General features: G+C 37.8%; 1 protein-coding gene across 1 annotated transcript; it reads left to right on the forward strand.

The window, feature by feature from the left end:
* Positions 1-7,382: 7,382 nt before the first annotated feature.
* On the forward strand, positions 7,383-13,166 carry pnp5a (purine nucleoside phosphorylase 5a). The gene is made up of 6 exons (XM_026937204.3): positions 7,383-7,605; positions 9,220-9,389; positions 9,758-9,861; positions 10,632-10,807; positions 11,345-11,535; positions 12,480-13,166. Exons 1-6 carry the CDS (start codon positions 7,583-7,585, stop codon positions 12,686-12,688), a joined length of 873 nt encoding a protein of 290 aa, XP_026793005.1. The 5' UTR covers positions 7,383-7,582; the 3' UTR covers positions 12,689-13,166.
* The last annotated feature ends 243 nt before the right edge of the window (positions 13,167-13,409 follow it).

Raw genomic sequence — 13,409 nt, forward strand, 5'->3', positions numbered from 1 at the left:
CAATCACTGCAACACTAGCCAATCATGTGTGTGTCAGCGAACTTAAGTATGCAGACAAGGGTAGATAGCTACTTCCTTTGAGTATATTACACGGCCTGAGCAGCCGTTTGAAAAGTTGCAGATGTCTGGCTCCACGTGTCTTGGAGGAAGCACATGTTAGGCTTCATCTTCCCCAGTTGATAGCTGTCAGGTGATAGACAGACACATGATATGGACAAAAACAGGGGGAAACTCAAAATAAAAATGCAAGTCTTTCTTACATGGTCTTCACCTTTTTGTAAACAAAAATGACAATTCTTTCTCTAAATCTATAAACATCTATAAAATAAATGTAGACAAATGCATAATAATATGAGAAATTGTTCATGTTTGAAATAAATACAACATAATAAAATCACCTGACAGTAGAAGAAGGTGTGCTTAAATATATTTAAATCTAATAAAAACACTGCCTGAGGATTTGAATTTGGATATTTATAAGAAATTACCCATTAGCGATTACCCATTTTATTTTTAATAGTATTCTTTTATTTATATACTAATTTAATCATTCATTTAACCTATTAGCCAGCTGTATTTAACACTTCACTAAAAAGAATATAAATCTGCAGCACGTTGTTCATTATCTCTCTGCTCTGAACTGTTAGTGTTTCTCTCTGAATAAATATAACCAGAGCATATCAGTATGCTATCAGCTCTTTATCTTCACCTCAAACACTTATAGATGTACACACTCAAACAGAGCCCACTTTCTCTGTGTTTCTCACACACAGACAGATACACTCCCAGAGCTGTGTTTAATAATAGACACACTGTTGTATCCTCTGCTTACATTACGAGTCACGCAAAAATAAATTCCCTGTAAACCTATTGTAAATGCAGCCTTATGATTTATTCTCAGCTAAAATACTTATATAAGACCACATAGAACAATTACAGTTAAAAGAACAAGGTTTTTGGGTTTGTTAAATAGGGATCCCATGGGTAGCCAATGTGTTTGCTGAAATTATTTTGAAAATATTGATTTTTTTAGATTTTATACTATACTAAAAGTGCTTTAGTGTTCTTTTTCTTTACTGAAACATTGTCTATATTTGATTGAGGTTATTAACCATTTGACCCAAAAACATATATCAAATATACATACACATAAGGTCATAAATAAGACCACTCAAATAAATTTATACATTCTTTATAGATTTTAGATTTGATGTACTCATAAGCTGAGGTTGCTTTTTGTGTCCACAACACAATACTGACACTGTCATGTTCCAGAATAATAACCATATAGCGCAAAACCATTTGGCCAAGGCGGAGTGTGACTCGTTCCACAAGCATGTTGAAACACTGGGACACGTTGACTTCCCTACCAATCACTTTTTCATTTATCTTTATCCTAGTCAGGATCATGTGGATCTGGAGTCTATCCTGGGAACACTAGGACCAGGGTGATCAGTCCATCGCAGGGTGCCATGCATACACTGGAGACTGGAAATCCCAGAGGAAACTCACTTGAACACAGGGAGAACATGGGAAACTCCAGACAGACAGTAAACCGAGCTCAAGATCAAGCCAGCAGTGTAAATTATGGGGGTCTAATTACATTTAAACTGTTTGCTCTCCAAATATTACACCATTGTACTCACTGCCTAGCACAATCTTATACAAATTGAAAAACATGACTGTGTTAGAATTACACAACTAAAATAATGTGGTTTTAAAACACTTTGCTGAGCTTCATTTCTTCTTTGCTGTATGTTGCTTGACATTTTTCTAGTGTTAGTTGCTCCTTGTTCCACTTCCTTCAAACTTAGCTAAGTGAAATAAAAACTCAGCTTCTGGTCCACATGGGAAACTAGAAAAACTGTTTACTCTGTTTTGAATGCCGATTTGCTGCTGCACGATCTCAAAAAAGTGAAAGGTTTATATACACAATCAACTCACTCTGCATTTAGGAGGACCTCAGGGGGTGCTAAGCTTGTTGTCCCAGGGGTATTGGCCACCCTCGGCCCCTTTTCATAACCTCTAATGTGATCGGGGGACCCTGGAGCTGTAAGAGGAGAACACTACCTGCTGTGTCACCATCCCGGTCCCTGCAGAATCACCTGAGTTCAATCCAATAGAAACTTGTGGGATTATTTCAATGTGAAACACCAAAGGTGCATGTGTCTTATAATTCCAATTATTATGTAAAAGGTGCTGTTACTGATGGATGTGATTCCTTTTTTGTCCAGATGTTTATGTATATTTAGTATCTGCTTACTAGTAAGATGAACATCAGCTCAAATCCATCCATTCAGTCCTGTTTTGTCACACATAGTTAATTAAACAATTTGTATGATGATTCTTCAGTGAGTGATCATGTGAGGGTAAGTGAGGGTGGAAAATCTGCAGCACCCTCCACCACAGCACTGAACACAGTATCTCGAGTTATCTATTTACAGTTTTCCATTGAATCTGCTTACACATTTATTCAATGTTTGTGTTGAGTCACAGCAAGGATCTTTACGGATCTTTACTGTACATTAAGGTCTATTAGTACATCTTATGTACTGCAGAAAAACTCAGATCTGCTGTACAGAACTCAGACTAGACTGTTACTGTACATATTTTCTGGGGTTTTTTTGCTGATTGAGAAGCTTAGCCTTAACACTCGTGACTGAGCATGTGATCTTATTAGGTAATTTTGCTATTCTGAGAGCTAAATAAAGCCCTACTGTATATAAGGTTTAGTTAATGCTTTAAAAAATTCAGCACATCATCCTGGAGGTGATGTTTGTGTGTGAGATTCAGTGCCAGTAATGTTGCAATGTACTGTACATCTATACACAGAGGACCTCAATCTAATGCATGTCCTTTGTATATTTGTTATCTTGTATATTATAGACTTAGGATAAATCTAGATTTATTTGCTGTACTGTGCACTACATAATATCTGTATATAGCATTTGTATTACTTTTAACTCACTTTTAAATTCACCAGTGAAACACTAACACACTAAAAAGCAATATAGGTGTCTGAGAAGTCTATTTTGTGCTTTATTGCCTTTAAACCTACATTTTTATTGGTTAGTTGAAAGGCAATCTGTGCAACATCATCTTACTCAATTTTCATAATTTGTAGATAAAATGTTTTAATTTCACATACAGTAAAAAAAAATCACATTTTCATGTATGTTAAGCTTTTTCTACAAGCTTTTTCACTCAGTAAGTGAAAATATATTGAATATAGGAGAAATCTATTTATTATTTCTCATTGTGAGATTACAGTAAAATGAATATAAAATTTTTAAGCTTATTTCTAGACATTTCTAGACAAAGATCTTCTTAGAACATGCTTAATGATATTATATTTGTTTTATTGCAAGCTCATTTATTTTACTTAATATGATTGCAGTGCATTCATACAGTATTTTACTTCTGTGGTGGGTCTGTGGTGGGTCTTGTGGTGGGCCTCTGGTGGGTCTGTGGTGGGTCTTGTGGTGGGCCTCTGGTGGGTCTGTGGTGGTCTTGTGGTGGGTCTGTGGTGGGTCTGTGGTGTGTCAGAAGGTCGGCTTGGAGAAGGAAACCTAACAGACCACACACACACACACACACATAAACACACACACACACACCATACAGACATATGCATACAAACACCAATACAGTCTTAGACCAGTCATATAGTAAAGAGGAAGTGTGGGTTCTTTGTGGTCTCATTGCATGGTGTAACAACTGGAGAGAGAGAGAGAATCAGACAGACAGATAGACAGACAGGGAGAAGGTGTGGTGCAGATAGAGCTTTATCACTCTGGGAACATTTTTATTGATTTGTATTGGACCTCAAACTGGAAAGAAAAAAAACAAGCTTGCTAACCCAGTGACATCACAGCTGCTCCAGTCGTGCCATTGGTCAGGCTGTAGGCGTGTTGGTCAGCTTTACTAGAGACTGCATGCTGACCCCTTCCACATGACTCGGCCTTGAACAGTGAAAAACATTCCATAAGAACTACAAAAACAGCCCCAACCTTGGTACAAACGCACCTGCTGATAAACAAAGCCCACAGTGAAGACTGCCACTACAAGTGTGCTTGTAAATATCACATTATAAGTCCAGTAGGCTATATTGTACTAACGATAACAGTGTGATGCACGTGAAACATGGTGAATGTATAGGCATGTGAAGTGCTTGTGCTTAGCAAACAAGGCACCATGCAATACTAGGATGAGTAATTCCTACTGAAAACCTGTAATAATGATACACATACCTTTCCCGTAATTGATGACTAGATGATGTATGAGTAGAGGTGTAGATGTAGCGCAAAAGTGAGTTGTACACACCATGTGTGTAAACATTACATACCATTACCGATAACTTGGTTATCAGTAATTCAGGGTTACTGATATATCATGTCAGTGATAACCAAACAGTTTCTTCACACAACAAACATCACACTACAAAACACAATTTAGCCAGCATGGATAGAGGAATCAGAAAAGAGGACGTTATCGAAGAGCAGTTTGGTTCCTCTCAAGCTTTCTTCCTCATGTTGTCTCAGTGTGTTTTTTCTGGATTTCTGTAAAACTGCTTTGTGGCATCTGTTTGTTTGTGACAAATGCTTCACAATTACACATAAAGTTAAATTGAACCGATCAGATCAGGTCTCTAACATGTACAGGAGGTGTCCAAGAGGTGAAAGGTGAAAAATGTTACCCCCTTTGACCCCAGAGCATTAGTGGTGTCTACAATTTAAACCCTGAGCCAAAATATCCTGGTGCTTCAATGAGAAGGTAACTCATTTGGATCATTTTCCAAACGCTCCTGAAATGAGGCAATAACAAACATGCAGGAAAGCTGAAACTGGGCTACAGTAATGACACGTTTATATCCTTGAGTTTAATAGACCTGTCATTCATTCTGCTATTTTATAAAATAATAATCAAAAATGTCATACAACTGTAATGGTGACAATACATTATAACAATAAGCACATATAGGGCATGTTGACGTAACCTTAAAACAATCCAAAATTATTTTAGACATAAATACATACATATATATCACACTGATTTGTCCTACTATATAGATTTTGACATAAAATGCCTTCAGCTGATATGGATATATGCAGCTATACATGATAACATTCTAGTGTTTATCTTATACAGTAATTAAGTTTGTCCTGTGTGCTTTTCTTATCTATATGTCAGTAATTATAACCCACGCAAGTCACATGGTCCTGGTGTGACTTCCACATGCTATAAAACCCATTAAGAGGCCCACAGTCAAACCACTTAAGTTAAATATTTCTGTTCTGCTTTTACCTACCAAAAATACACCAGAAGACTAAAGCTGCTCTCATATAATATTAGCAGGGGTGCAGTAAAGTTGGGGAAGGGGTGGATCATTCTAAATAAGAGAGCCAAGAGAACAAAAATTGCTCTGGAAAACAGAAGTGACAGAGATGGTAAAATGATGTTGTAAAAGTACTGAATTTGCTAAAATAAATCCTCTAGTAAAAGTTAAAGTACAGCTTTAATTTCTTCCCCCAAGTTAATGTAGAAAAACTTTATAAACTCTTAAACTCTTAAAAGTATGAAAGTAAAAGTACAGATTCATAAAAGCAAAACCGTCTGCCTCAAATCACAGACTGGTTTTAGTTACTGATGGTAGATTAATGCCTTTTTCACCAAGGAACATACAAAAACATTAGGCTGGATAACAACCACTTTATTCCTACCCAAGTAGCAAGCTGACACTGGACCAGAGCTGGGTGCTGACACTGGACCAGAGCTGGGTGCCAACACTGACCCAACGTTGGGCCACCACAGCCAACAGATTTTCAGCAACCTTTAAAAATTTTAATGTTAGCCCTATGTGGGCAAGGTTGGCAAGAAAGTCCACCATTGCCAGTGTTGGCCATACTTTGGCACAAAGTTGTATAGGGAGGGCCTACATAGCCACTCAAAATAAACTTTTGGCAAACATCTTCTGCTGAAAAAGCCATAGAAACCCTCATAGAATTTGTAATGGGTTTAATGGTTATAATGGGAATTGTATTGGTTTTAATGGAAACTGTAATGGTCCCTGTGGGTCTCTACTGGTAATCTGTTGCCTTCTATTGGTGGCATGTTATGTCCAGTGGATACCATTAAGGACCAATAATGGTAGTGGTTTTAATGGTTAGCTGATGGATTGTACCGGTATTTGTAGTAGAAACCATTAGAACTTCTGTGATGATAATAACTCAATAATGATACAAACTAGTCAAATGCTAATAAATACAAAGCATACATAGCAGAAGATACATTACAATGAAAGATATTAGGTCTCATTCTTTATGTCACATTTTATAACGTTCAGATTTGTTACATTAATCTGTCTGATGCTAAAACATCACCTTATGACTTTACAAACATACAGTTAAAGAGAGATGTAGTAATGTTTGAAAATGTAGTGAGCAGTTTGGAGAGAAAGAAGTAAAAGTGAAAGTGAAGGTGAAAGAAACACCCAAGTGAAGTGCACTTCACACTTAAAAACCAAACTTAAGTACAATAACAAAGTACGTGTGCTTTGTTATTTACCTCCTCTTGATTTTGATTGGAAGGTATATATGTCTACATTTAGCTAAAAATAATCTTTGTCCCGGTGGGGTACACTAAGAAAGTCTTCAGAAGAGATTACAGTTGGTCTTTTACGTGGTGTGGTGTGGTTTATGACTTGTGATGAGTTAAACATTTGAAGTCAGTGTAGAGACAAACATAAGGCTACATGATTTAAGTACATTGTTTATATTTGACTTCATTATTATAATTGCTCGTTACTATATTCATAAGGTTAATGACAAAGTGCCTATTTTTGAACAATTTAAAATTGACATTAAAATGTATTTGGAAGCAATATCTAAAAGTGAAAACCTGAAAGCTGTACAAACTAACTGTTTGATATGTACGACCTTTTTCTATAATGTAATATATCTACCCCAGTCATGCTTGGTTATATGTTCTCTGTAAACCTATTGTAAATGCAGCCTCATGATTTATTCTCAGCTAAAATGCTTATTGAGACCACATAGAACAGTTACTATTAAAAGAACAAGGTTTTTGTGTTTGTTAAATAGGAATCCCATGGGCAGCCAATGTGTTTGCTGAAATTAATTTAAAAATATTGATTTTTTTTAGATTTTATCTAACAAAAAGTGCTTAGTATTCCCTGTCATGCTTGGTTATATGTTCTCTTGTTTCTACAATTCGCATGGTGCTCAATTTCTCAATATTTAAATAAATAAATAAATAAAAATTTAAGTACACTGCTGACGTCAGGAGGTGTGGAAGTCGCGAGTGAATGTCGTCATATTGTGGGCGGGGCGTCAGTGATGCTTCTCTATAAATAAACCGGCAGTAAGGCGTCCTAATTAGGATTTTAAACGCTGACATTAAACATAATTGGGTGTTTTAACTTCTGTCTCGGCTTGTTTAACGTTTTGCTTTGAGTTTTTAGTTTTATTCTTTTTATATAGGGTTGTTTGGTTTACATTAGGAGTTGGAGTCATAGTCCTGGCTTACAAATCCGCTACTTTCTTCTGGGACCGATTTTAAAGTCATGTTTCCTGAGAGTCACACTGGGTAAGAAACCCCTCGCAGATCATTTTCCTGTGCTGAGACACGCTGATGGTTTTACAGACATATTTAAATGTTTTTATTTACTGAGGCTATACTGTAATCCAGTCTGTCCGCCTTTATTCAGCGTGTAGGACCACTGGATGTGTGCGCGCGCACGCGCGTGCCCGCGTGGGTCACTCATGCTTGTCCACTTTCAGTCATATGTCCACTTTTTGCAGTCCAATAAAATATGTATAAAATATATATATATGTATGTATATATACATTTTATATATGTATATGTATGTATGTGTGTGTGTGTGTGTGTGTGTGTGTGTGTATATATGTAAAACTCTTAAGAATGCATATTAGATTCAAGTTTACATTTCTACAAATGATCACTCAGTTAGGCTTATGACTATCATAAATAAATAACAGTAGCAGCCTTGACAGAAGATGATGCTGCTCAAATAATAATCCTTTTGTGTATTATCTTAAGTAACCGAGTTATCCTGGTCAGAGTTATCAGGGATCCAGAGCCTATCCCGGTAACACTGTGCATGAGGCTGGGACATGCCCTGGACGGGACAACAGTCCGTCACAGGGCACCGTGTATATATATATATATATATTAATATTACACACACACACACACAAATACAAATATATTCACGCACTCATATTCACACACTCATGCACCTTAAGTCAGTACTTACAATTTCCTTTACTAATCCATTTTCATTCATTCATTTTCAACAACTGTCATGATATCCTATTACTTTTTACATTGCTCACACACACACACACCCCTTTGATTGTACTGTTTGACTGGTTGAGACACTGCATCTAATTGCAGTGACAAACTGCTTCATATGATGACTCCCTATAGTAGCTGTTAGCTGCAAAGACAACTTTAAAATGCACAACACACTATAGTCCAGATGTCAGGGGGTATTATATCATCCATTTAAAAAGGCTACTGTACTACTGCCACATGTCTATTAAGGCCATAGAGGAGTTATTTTAGTCACCCAGCAAGGGGAGATCCTCGCCCTAAATAACTGAGAAAGTCTGGATCAGATGTCAGAATGGCTGCATGAGGCTCTGATCCTCTTTTTGCTTAGGGTGAAGTGCAGGTGAAGTTCACATTGCAGTGTTATTTGTGTGATGAGATGCAGAATTTCTATTCAAGTAATAGCATAGGGATAAATTCAGTGATAAATTCAAATATTTACAATATATTTTTGTGAATCCATTTATTTCTGTAAAGCTGCTTTGTGACAATGTCCATTGTTAAAAGCGCTATACAAATAAAATTGAATTGAATTGAAGTAATAATTGGTTTCTTTTAAAGCTGCTGTCACAGCTAGCTAAGGTTTGTGTGGGAGTGTGTGTAGGCAGTCAGGTTTCTGTATGACTTTTCTGGTTCTTGACCTTTCATGACTCGGTTGTGGCTTGTGGAATGTGAGAGCGCAGCCCATGTACACATGTGAGTGAGAGTGAGTGAGTGTGTGTGTGTGTGTGTGTGTGTGTGAGGCAGAGAAAGGCTCGTCGTTGGTGCACACATGCACGATGAGTCATTCTGATCACACAATAAGTCACATGTTAACTGTGTGTGTATGTTTTTTGTGTGTACAGGTACAGCTATGAGGATTGCAGGGCTACAGCTGACTGGCTGTTGGCTCAGACTGCAGTGCGCCCACTGGTGGGCATCGTCTGTGGCTCCGGTCTGGGTGGATTGGCAGACATGCTGAAAGATCAAGTGGTCTTCAACTACAGAGACATTCCCAACTTCCCCCAGAGTACAGGTTAGTTTATGTGCATGTACACACTCGTAAGTTCTGTAGTCTGCTTAACGTTTTACACTCGAACAGCTGTTTATGCAGCTTTGATGGCCTTGTCCCATGGGAATGTACAAAATAACTTCCCCTTGTTTATATTGTGCTTGGTTTATGGGATGCATGAGAGAAGTGTGTGTGTGTTGGCATGCCCTGGCAGATTATTTGACAAAAACAAGCCTTCTAATAAGTTACACCATGTAAAGATGTTCTTGAACACATGGTGTGTTTTGGCCTCGCTCATCTACCTGAGAGAACCTGCAGCACCGAATCACACCTTAATCATGACTACAGCATTCATCCATGCTGACGCTCATTTCATCTTCCGTTTTAACCAGTGCATGGACACGCTGGACGGCTTGTGTTTGGGACTCTGAAGGGAAGGCCATGTGTCTGCATGCAAGGCCGCTTCCATCTCTATGAGGGATACCCCATCCAAAAGGTACAAACATCCCATAATATTCTATTATTCTGGGTTTTTTTTTTCGTAGCCATAAAAGATCAAAGATCACATAGAATTCATCAAATCCTGTCTTTTCTAAGTTTTCTCAGGCTGTGTGGCTATACTTTATGGGGAATTTTATGCAGAACACTAACTGAATTGTGCTTTGCAAACTTTTTTATTTTGCCCTTGGCAAGGTCTTCTAGGACATTTATATCATTTAACTTCTACTAGTTGCATGTCGTTTGTAATTTGTTTTGGACAGTAGCACTGTAATGTCACAACTTTTTGCTAAATGTTTTCCAGTTGCTGTGCCACAAAAATGTCTTTAGACAACAGAAAATGACCCAGAAGTCCCTACACTTTTACTGTCATTGAAAAAAATTGAGATTACATGAATATACAAATTGGAAATGCCTAGTAGCATCACATACTGACCAACCTCCTAACCTGAATGAATTACAATAAAATGATTTAATCATAAAAATGGATGGATTTACATTTCTTGACCTTCATTATGGCCACTATAGAAGAATCACAAATAGTTGTTTCTGAAGATCATGGAAAGCACAATAACATTAAAATCAAAGCCAAAAATAAATGTGCATTATAAGGAGTTCTTGAGTGAAATTCAGTAGCTCTTGGCCTGTCCACAGTTGAGTGTTTACTCTGATGTGTAGATGTGTTGGTGCTGTGGTACGGTTCTGCGTCACGTCCATAAAGTCTTCTTGTCTGCACAGTGTAATAATTGTCAGGTTTTACTGTCCTAGATCACTCTGCCCATGCGGATATTTAAGCTGCTCGGTGTAGAGACTGTGATCCTTACCAATGCTGCAGGAGGCCTCAATCAGGACTTCAAGGTGGGAGACATCATGATCATCAAAGACCATCTGAACATGCCTGGATTCGCCGGCAACAATCCGCTGATAGGACCTAATGACGAAAGGTGTGTGTGTGTGTGTGTGTGTGTGTGTGTGTGTGTGTGTGTGTGTGAGAGAGAGACAGAGAGAGAGAGAGACAGAGAGAGAGAGAGACAGAGAGAGAGAGAGACAGAGAGAGAGAGAGACAGAGAGAGAGAGAGACAGAGAGAGAGAGAGACAGAGACAGAGAGAGAGAGAGAGACAGAGAGAGAGAGAGACAGAGAGACAGAGAGAGAGAGACAGAGAGAAAATGAAGATTTTGATCAAGGTCTCATAATTTCATTATTAAATTAACAGCTACAATGTGAGCAAATTTTTTCTTTTTTTTTTTTTTTTGGAGACATTTCATAAAGCTTTCATTTTGTATGCCCACTCAGTGCTTCTCCTTTTAAATAATAACGTAATACTCTAATTGGGGAAAAAAAAACCTTCACATCTATTAAAATAATAGAAAAACAAGAAAATCTGCCTTATGAGGCTCTGCATATTACTGATCATAGTTTATGTCTAAAGTAGACATGTAAGATAAGAGTTCAGTAATAACTAGAGAGTGTGTTCTCCAGGTTTGGTGTGCGTTTTCCCTGCATGTCTGACGCGTATGACCGCGAGCTGCAGCAGCTGGCCATGGACGTGGGCATTGAGTTGGGTTACGGTGATTTCCTCAGGGAGGGCGTCTACTGTGTGCTCGGCGGACCCTCATTCGAGACCATCGCTGAGTGTCGCATGCTGCACAAACTGGGAGCTGATGCTGTTGGTGAGTATCCTGCTGTAACTGCAGTGCAGTTGGAAGCTTTTCCCACATCAAATTGTGTTGAATCAGGCACACAGCATCAGAGTTCTAATCCTATAAAGACCTACAAAGCCTCTTAACATTTGTGTGGAAGGCCATAATGTTTCAGCATTAAATGATGTGTTGCTTGATCTGGCTGTTCCATCAAGTTATTTGAAAAGAGCACAGAAGCACCTACTTTTGAGCCCTTAAGAAATCCAGATCCTAGGAATATGCTAATTAGGAAGATCTGTTTCCCTGGTAAACTAGCATCTCTGTTTGCATATTGGAACATGGACTATGTCATCTACACCCGTTGCCAAATAGGGCACTCCAGACTCACTCGAGTTTCTGTTAATAGGTGAAGATCCTCATTTATGCCTGTTATGCCAAAGTCCAGGATCTTTAAGGCATATTTTAATGGACTGTGATGGTTTCAATTCCTCTAGGACTCATCCCTTTTTTTTTTTTTTTTTTTTTTCTTTTTTTATTTGTTTGATGCATATGAAAAGATTTTTAATGATGTGAGGCCAGATTTCATTTTAACGAAGATAAACTTTAAAAAACTTTTGTAATTTGCTACAATTACCTGTTTCTCACCATGAAAATAGCCATGGTAGCTGGCATGGTGTTAACTTACAAACAAACGCATTGGACATGTTTTGCTCTTACATTTTATGATGTAATAACATTTGGGTGTCACATGCTTGTTATTAACTCACTTTTCAGCTTCCCATTTCATAAAAGAATCTTGCAAGTGAGAATATCTGTACAGTATTTTGACCAGTCTGGACACTCACCATTAACTTCTCCAGAAGGATTTGATCATAATCCAACACTCCAGATATTATAAAATATTGTAACTGGGCCTGCTTTAGAAATCCTAGATGAATGAATGTATATAAACTTTCTTTCTTTCTTCTCCTCAGGAATGAGCACGGTTCACGAAGTGATCGTGGCGCGTCACTGTGGAATGCGCGTCTTCGCTCTGTCTCTGATAACCAATCAGGCTGTGATGGACTACGACAGCGAGGAGAAAGCCAACCATGAGGAAGTTCTTGAGACAGGCAAACAGAGGGCCGAGCAGCTGGAGAGGCTGGTGTCCACCATGGTCACTCGCATTGGGCACAATAACTAGTCCTAAACAAAACTTGATTTTCTCATCACTGAAAAGCAAAGTTGATTTTGAACATATGGTCAATTTCAGTACAGTGAAACATTCAGCTTGTCCGAACTGAGCCATCATACTCGTGTTTAGTGCTTTGCTGCATGGTTGTGTGCTTCTATCCTTAGGTGCAATGTTCTGTGTGTTTCCTGGTTTGTTTGTTTTTGTTTTTTTTTTTTCCTTCCTGAAGTGCACAGATATCATTCATATTTATTAGTGAGATCCTCTGGTCATGTACATTCCTTTATAGTAGTAAACACAAACTGTCAGACTCTAGATGTATGGAAACGTGTCTTAAACCATTCATAATTATGTATATGTCCTAATTATTTAAATTCTTAGTAAATTGTTGATTGTTTTATGAAAGCCCTATGCTGTACAGTAGATGTATAGATTGTTCATTGTGTGTCCCTTTTTCTAACATTATTAAAGTTGTATATTTATTACTATATGCTTCAGTCATGTTTGTTGTGTGTTTTGCATTACACAGACCTGTGGTTTATGTAACTAGCCTTTAAGTATCAAGCAGGATAAGTCATTAAAGCCAGTATTAATTGGTTCCCGCAGGTAGGACAACATTTCTATAATAAATATAAAGGTGGCTGCTTTTACAAAATGCCTTATTGCAGAAGTAACTTTTTTTTTTGCCTTTCTCCCATGTATGACCACTTGCACTTACCTATAGTGCTGTATC

Source organism: Pangasianodon hypophthalmus, chromosome 4, assembly GCF_027358585.1.
Source record: "Pangasianodon hypophthalmus isolate fPanHyp1 chromosome 4, fPanHyp1.pri, whole genome shotgun sequence".
NCBI lineage: Eukaryota > Metazoa > Chordata > Actinopteri > Siluriformes > Pangasiidae > Pangasianodon > Pangasianodon hypophthalmus.